Below are 7,201 nucleotides of genomic sequence, written 5' to 3' on the forward strand. Positions count from 1 at the left end.
AAAAAAAAAAAAAAAAAAAAAAAAAAAAAAAAAAGACCAAAAAAAAACAAGGTAACTGGCACACACAAACAACCTTTTGTATTTCATTTTACAAGAACTCATCATATCAAGAGCAAATGGCCACATTTATTATTTATTATTTGCCTTTTCGGATGGACCTGTGCCAATCAGCCCTTCGTCGCATGCCCGGTTTCCCGTCCCCCGCTTGCCGCGGTGGCTGCGGGGACACGGACCCATACGCTGCCCTGCACAGCGCCCGAACCCCTCTGGATTCCGCTGCGGGCTCCGTTGGATCGCGCGACCCCTCTGCGTTCCGCCCCGAAGCCCGGAGTCGCCCTTCCTCGACTTCCCCCCAAATCCCTCGGGCGAAGCTTTCGGGCACGGAGTCTCCTGAGGAGCCGGTTCTTTGATAACATTTCTAATTTCTTTCCGTGCCATATCTAGCAAGTCACTCACATCTGCCTGCCTTTTTAAAAACTGAAAACCAGGTCTACAACCCCAGAACTCCGATGACCGGACACTCCCGGCTCCGACCCACCCGGCCCAGGGCCGGAGGAAAGGGGGAGGAGAAACGGGCAATGGGCGGGGCTTTGTCAGAACCAAACTCTGCCTACGGTCGCAGCTGAGTATGCGTCCTAGATTCTTTCTGGACCCGTTTGCACGCCGTCCTTTCCCGGCGGGCTCTGCGCGGCTGCTTCCGGAAGTGGTCTTTGCCTTTTTGGAAGCGAGACGTTTGTTCTGACTTTGTGGGAGCTGGGACCCCGAAGGGTAGCGGGGATGGCCGACAGTCAGGACATGTTCGACGCCATCGTGATGGCGGATGAGAGGTGGGTGGCGAGGAGGGCCGGGGCCACCGAAAGTTCCAGGTCTGGTTTTCTCAGCTGATGGGGTGCGGGGTGGGGTACCCGTTTGCGCGTGGCGTCTGTCGAGCGTGTATGTTGGGAGAGCGCTGTGTGGCCCTGAGAGCAAGTGTAGGGCCGATGCTATCGATTTTGTCTTGCTTCTCGCACGCCCCGACCCGCCACGTGCCCAGCTGCTCGGGACCCGCCTCTCCAGTCACCCGGCGCCTCCAGCATCTGCTCAGTCCGAGGACTTCATACCTCCAGGAACGCCCCCTCCTCTAGTGGCACAGGCCTTTGCCATCTGGGAGCTGCCACTTTTTCTTGTTTCTTAATTGCCAGGCATACGGCAGTATTCATGGACCTGTTGATCAATGTGTCAGGCGGCATCCCTGGGGAGCTACCAGGGCTGCAAAGGGGCGGAGCTGTGAGTTTGGGCCTTTTGGCTGTCTTCAGACCCGGCCCACAGGAGACATCAGTAGATGTCAGTTAAGAGAGCCAGTGAGCATTAAACACTCTGTTCTTTACTTTTGTTTGGGACTTGAAGGAGAACCCAACTGAATATTCTTTTCCACCTATCGGTTTTAGACCTGCTTAGGCAATGGATCTTGTTCTGTTTGTTTTACAGATGAGAGGGCACAGTCACCCCAGGGCCGTAAGACTAATAAGTGGGGAGCTGTACACTCTCTCATGGGGTGCTCTAAAACACCTTTCTGACTGCCGGCTAAAGCAGTACCAGTGCCACTGTTGAACTCTAAAATCAGTGCATTTATTATAATCTGGTTTTGTGATGATGTAGTGACATTTCTCCCTGTATTCTACTGAGATGTGATGAAAAGACCTGTACATACTGCAGATTGGAGTCAACTGGTGCTAGTTAATGTTGCTTATAGACTCAGCTTTGGCTCCCTCTCTACTGTGGCTACAGACCAGAGTTACCTAGGAGATTTGAAAAGTAGATTCCTGGGCTTTACTCCAGACTTCTTGACTATCAGGCTCTTGAGTTTATATATTTAAAATTTCACTGTGTATTTCTGGTACCTTACCAGTGTGGAGAATCACTAATTTAGCACACCTTCCTCCTGTAGATGAAAAAAACTAGCCTCACAGCCAGAAGAGACATTCAGAACAGGGGAGAGCCAGTACCGGAACATGTACCATTGGACTTGCGTTTTAGACTTTTTCTACTCTATTCTGTTTTAGCCTATGGGGTCTGGATAATGTAAGACAGGAAATTATTTCCAGAAAAAGTTCTCTTTTTCCAGTTTGATGGAGTGTGCTTCTTCTCCACCACAGGTTCCATGGGGAAGGGTACCAGGAAGGCTATGAAGAAGGCAGTAGTTTGGGTATGATTGAAGGAAGACAATATGGTACCTTACATGGAGCCAAAATTGGATCTGAGGTATGTTGTAACCTCATTTAGAAACAAACCCTCTTCCTTTGCAGTTTATGGCTTACTTTGATGTTTAGTGAGATTCAGAACATCAGGCCTCTTAGCATTGCAAGGCCTCTGTGTTGGAGTTAATAGACTGGACAGAATGTTGCTGGAGAAGTGTTCTGAGTACAGAACTGACTATACATTGTTGTATGGAGATAATTAACTTATGAAGCTGGAGGATGAGAAAACAAGTCTTTGGGCACTTCGGCTTACATTGGAATGTCATGGTGTTTTCTAGTGTCTTCAGCCACAGAGTGGGTGTCTGTGTTTACATAGAAATTCTACTTGAAAGGCCAAGGCAGGGAGGTTGCATTGAGTTCAAGGCTGGCCTGGGCTACATAGTGAGTTCTAAGCCAGCCTGAACTCATACCAAAACCCTGTCTCGAAAAACAAACAAAAAATTCCATAAAGTTCATACTTTTCTAGTCCTTTGCCCTAGATGGGCCCTGTCTTACAGATAGATACCTGGCCCTAAATGGCAGAGCCTGAGGTGAGACAGTCAGGACAATATCAGCTATCTGATGCCATAAAACAGAACAGGGGCTTAAAACACACCCGTTTCTCTGGCAGCATTTTTGAGGGGAAGGAATTCAGGAGCCTCCTGGCTGAGGGGTTCTGGCTCAGGGTCTCAGGAGGCTGCAGCCAGGGTGTCAGGCCAGGTTTATGGTCGCCTCTGAAGGCCTGGGGCTAGAGGTTCTGGCCCAAGGTGTCATACTCAGGTGACAGTGGGCATGGACCTTTCCCCAGTATGCTCAGTTGTCCTGACACTTAAGAGCAGTGATCCGGAGAACAAGCAGAAATGACATTTGCCTTTTAAATGAGACCTCAGAAGTTAGCTCTCCTTTCTCTGGGTTCTGTTGGTGATACAAACCACCCTGGCAGTAGTCCAGGGGATTGCTCAGGGCATGAAAACAAGGGTAAGCATCATGGAGGCCATCTCGGTGGCTTAACCACCCAACTTCCACTATCTGAAGTTCAGCAGGTCCTTCCAGAACAATAATGGAAAAGAAGTATAGCTGCTTCCACTCGTGCCTTGCATTTTGATAGTTTGATCATTGGAAAGTGTAGCTGGTTGCTTATTAACTTTACTCTTCAATATTTTTTAATTGGCAGATCGGGTGCTATCAAGGTTTTGCTCTCGTGTGGAAGTGCCTCCTACGCAGTTGTGCCAGTGAGAAAGACAGGTGACATGGCAGCTGGCTGTCCCTCCCTCCTTCCCTCCCTTCCTTCCTCAGTGTTTGGGCCAGGAGGAGCTCTGGGTTCATAGCTACTCACAGTGACCTTGGTTATTAATCCATCTCAGTTTCTTCATCTATAAAACGAAGAAATAATACTGTCAAATTTGAATGTTGTTAGAAAAGTTAAAAGGCACATTTTGGGCACCTGATGAACACTGGTCTTTGTTACTTCTCATAGGAGTTCTTGTTTTCCCTGCCTTGTCCCTGGAGTTACTAAACCACCGATTGGCTTTTAGACACTATGGCAGTAAAGTGGTACTAAGTGGATTCTGTCATTCATCCTTCCCCTGGGCTTCTGATGAACATATTGCAGTGGCCTGTATATGTCGAGGGTTCAGAAGTGCTGGCCCCATTGTTAGCAGCTTTTCGTTGGCCAGCCAGAAGGCCTTGTAGTGTGTGTGACTTGTTTTCCAGTACTTGGAGGCCTAACTAAATGTTAGCTGCTATTTGAATTATTTTCTGAGTTGTGAATCATTCTGCCTACCTGCCTGACCTGTCTATGGGAGCCTGTCTCACCGGTCTTTTTTCTTAGACTGGACACAAACCTTTAGAAGGTGTACACAGTCGGGTCACCCTGCTGCTCTCAGGAGAAGGTGGACCTAGGCTGGCCCTGTGCAGCACTCTGGCACCTGGACCAGTGGGGCAGGGAAGGTGGCATCCCCTGTCCATGTGATTTGTCCTTTTATTTGAGATATTTTGCATTTCCACAGCCTGGGTACTATAAAGGGCTTTCCTAAGCCTTCAGGAGGGACAGCTGATGGTGAGGTAGACTAGTTGTTGACAGTCTGTGCTACCACCGGGTGGCAGTCAGAGCTGAGCTTGGCTCTTCACTGGGTCCAAAAAGGACAGAAACCTGAAGGGCACTGCTCCGGAATGCTCTAGCTGTCTCCCCTTTTCCCTACTATCAAAGTCTGTGGCACACACTGCTTATGCAAATGCTCCCTTGCCAGGGCAGACAGTGGCCAGCCCTGCCCCAGAGCAAGGATTTTCTCATGTCTTCAAGTAGCGCACTCTGTCAAGTAGATAGAAAAAGAGCAACTTTGAATTGGCCCACTTCCTGCACCACCATCCCACCCCCCAGGGCTCAGAGGTATCTGGAACTTAAAGCTTCCCATCTTAAAAATGTTTGGATTTTCTAAATCAATACAATTTTTGTTTTTTAATCAAACCCAGGACCTCACGTATGCTAAGCATACATTCTGCCACTGAGCTATGTCCCCTGTCCAATAGGATTATTTTTTAAAGGTGAAGGGTGAAGAGAGAATGGTCTACTTTTCCATTTATCTAAATAAGGATGTTAAGGGAAGACACCTGCCTGCATGATATGCCCTAAGGGAGTGGGTATTTAAGCACCTAAGAAAACATGGAGAGCTATCGCCAAGCACAGGTGGCACTTTCAGCCACGTCCTGGAGCTTCTTCGTAAACTGGACATGCTGCTGGTCTCTCCTCAGCAGTGGTGGTGCTGTCTGCACATGATACTGGCAGTGCCAAGGCCTGCACTACCACCTCTGGGCACACGTGGGCTCTGACTGCCTGGCTGAGTATATCTGTGGGTGCCTCAGTGGGCAGGAAAGAAGGCCTACCTGTGAAGTTGGCAGTGGGTGGTAGTTTTTGTGGCCTCTCTGAATGCATCCTTCATCTTAGCATCTGCCTTCTGTCTCCTAGGAGCTGGGTATTTTGTTGCTTTAACTGACTTGCTTTGAATATTTCTACTTTCAAATTTCAGGGAGAGGAAGCCATGGTAGTAGATCTGACAACGCAGTTTGACATGACAAATTTTCTCCTCTGTGTCTAAAAACATCCTTTTAGAAAGTACTCAGGTTATGTTTGATTTGCCATCAGACAGGTAGGGACTGGGGCAGGAATGCTCCCCAGGTCACTTGTACCTTGAAAAGCATGTGAGGTCACAACTTGCCAGTTTTGCAGATGAGGACATTGGGGTTCAGAGACGTGAAATGACTGAGTGTCCTGGAGATGTGCCCAGGGCCACCAGACTCCTGAGCAGACACCTTTCTGCAGCCTCCCCACAAGCTCTTGACTTCCTGGCAAAGAGCACTGGGCTCAAACACTAGGGAGTGGTGCTGCCCTTGCAGGGAGGGGCCAGGTTACCTGCAGCTGAACCCCCAAAGGCTGTGAGTGCACAGATCAGAGCAGGCTTGTTCATGTCCCAGCCGCTCACTCTCTCACCTGGTTCTGTCTGTTTTGGTGCCTGTAACTGAGAGCCATGCAGGTGGCCTCAGTCACTCACCTCCGTGGCGGGCACAGAGGAAGGAACATCTCTGTGCCCCTAGAACTTTCTGCTGTGAAGCTCTGGGTGTGGTCAACATTCTGTTGCTAGGAAAATAAATATTATTTAGCTTAATGAGAACATTAATCCTCAGGCTCCAAACTGGGGCATTCTTAGCACTCCCATTGCTTTTACGTGATCGTTGTGGTTATTACAGAAGCTGAGCTCGTGTGCAAAGGACTGAAGGCCTGTATTCTGTGCTTTACAGCAGGAAGATGAAGGTCTTGGAATCATTGATTGGAATGATTCAGAAGTTCCCCTATGATGACCCTACTTACAATAAACTCCATGAAGATTTGGACAAAATTAGAGGGAAATTTAAACAGGTTTGTTCTCTGCATGTCTCTTTCTGCCTGAATACTAAAGTGTGCCTTTCTGTGGTGTGGCTGGCGCAAGTCCTGGGGGTTTGCTTTGTGCTGGCCTTGTCCACATGCATCCTGTGAATAGTCCTAGAAGCAATCGTTTCTGTGTCTGTACGGGACAACTGAGGATGGTTAGGGGACAGGTGTTAGGATTTAACTAAGGTCTGGCGACAAGCAAAAGCTGCAATCACAGGAGGGTTATGTTCTCATTAGTGAGCGGAATTGAGCAAGATTTTAAAATGCCATCTTTTCACTTTTGTGTTTTCAGTTTTGTTCATTACTCAATGTTCAGCCGGACTTTAAAATTAGTGCGGAAGGTCCTGGACTTTCATTCTGAGGATGACAGATGAACAAAGACAAAACATCAAGGAACAGATGTCTGCATGTTTAGTGTTCAGAAATGTCATTAAAGGCAAAACAATGGCAGGGGTATTCATTGTTCCAGAGGGAGGGTCCCCAGTTGGCCTCCTTCCCTGAGGTTTTCTGCCTGGGTTGCTCCAGTACTCAGCCCTGACTGCTGTGCTGTCTGAGCAAGCCCTTCAGGTCCCTCGAGAGGCTGCTTGCTGCTTGCTGTTTCAGAGTTGGTGACTTCACTGATCCTTCGGCTGGGCAGGCCTGCTAGGTGCTGCCCTGAGTAGGATTACCCCAGGCCTGGGCTCAGAGGAAGTTGGGTTTTTTTGTTGTTGTTTTTTGTTTTGTACCAGGGATTGAACTTGAGGCCTTGTGCTTGCAAGGCAACTGGCAGTACCACTGTATTTTTTTGTTGTTGTTTTGTTATGCTTTTTGGTACCAGGACTCAAATTCACTACCTTGCGCTTGCCAGTCAGGCATGGTGCCAGTGAGCTAAATCCCCAGCCCAGAATTTGTTGTTGTTGTGTGTTTTTTAAAAAGATAAGCAGGGATAAGCACGGTATGGCAGTGCGTACCTGTAATCCCAGCACTGGGGAGGCAGAGGCAAGAGGATCGCTGGAAGTTTGAGGCCAGCATGAACTAGTAAGATCCTTTCTCAAAAAAAAAAAAAAAAAAAAAAAAAAAA

General features: G+C 48.2%; 1 protein-coding gene across 3 annotated transcripts in view; it reads left to right on the forward strand.

Annotated features, from left to right (window-relative positions):
- The first annotated feature begins 626 nt into the window (after nt 1–626).
- Lto1 (LTO1 maturation factor of ABCE1) overlaps nt 627–7,201 on the forward strand; it is an 18,594-nt gene continuing 12,019 nt past the window's right edge. Inside the window, exons 1-5 of one of the 3 annotated variants that reach the window (XM_010635729.3) lie at nt 632–827; nt 2,136–2,241; nt 3,391–3,461; nt 6,012–6,129; nt 6,434–6,837. In XM_010635729.3, coding sequence (XP_010634031.1) covers nt 778–827; nt 2,136–2,241; nt 3,391–3,461; nt 6,012–6,129; nt 6,434–6,502 — 414 coding nt within the window. In that variant the 5' untranslated portion in view covers nt 632–777 and the 3' untranslated portion in view covers nt 6,503–6,837. Of the gene's footprint in view, nt 828–2,135; nt 2,242–3,390; nt 3,462–6,011; nt 6,130–6,433; nt 6,838–7,201 lie in introns of those variants that run through there. The other 2 variants (XM_010635728.3, XM_010635730.3) reach the window with 2 other exon arrangements.

The sequence above is a fragment of the Fukomys damarensis genome, unplaced genomic scaffold (genome assembly GCF_012274545.1).
Source record: "Fukomys damarensis isolate Sample0158 unplaced genomic scaffold, DMR_v1.0_HiC HiC_scaffold_27, whole genome shotgun sequence".
NCBI classification, from domain to species: Eukaryota; Metazoa; Chordata; class Mammalia; order Rodentia; family Bathyergidae; genus Fukomys; species Fukomys damarensis.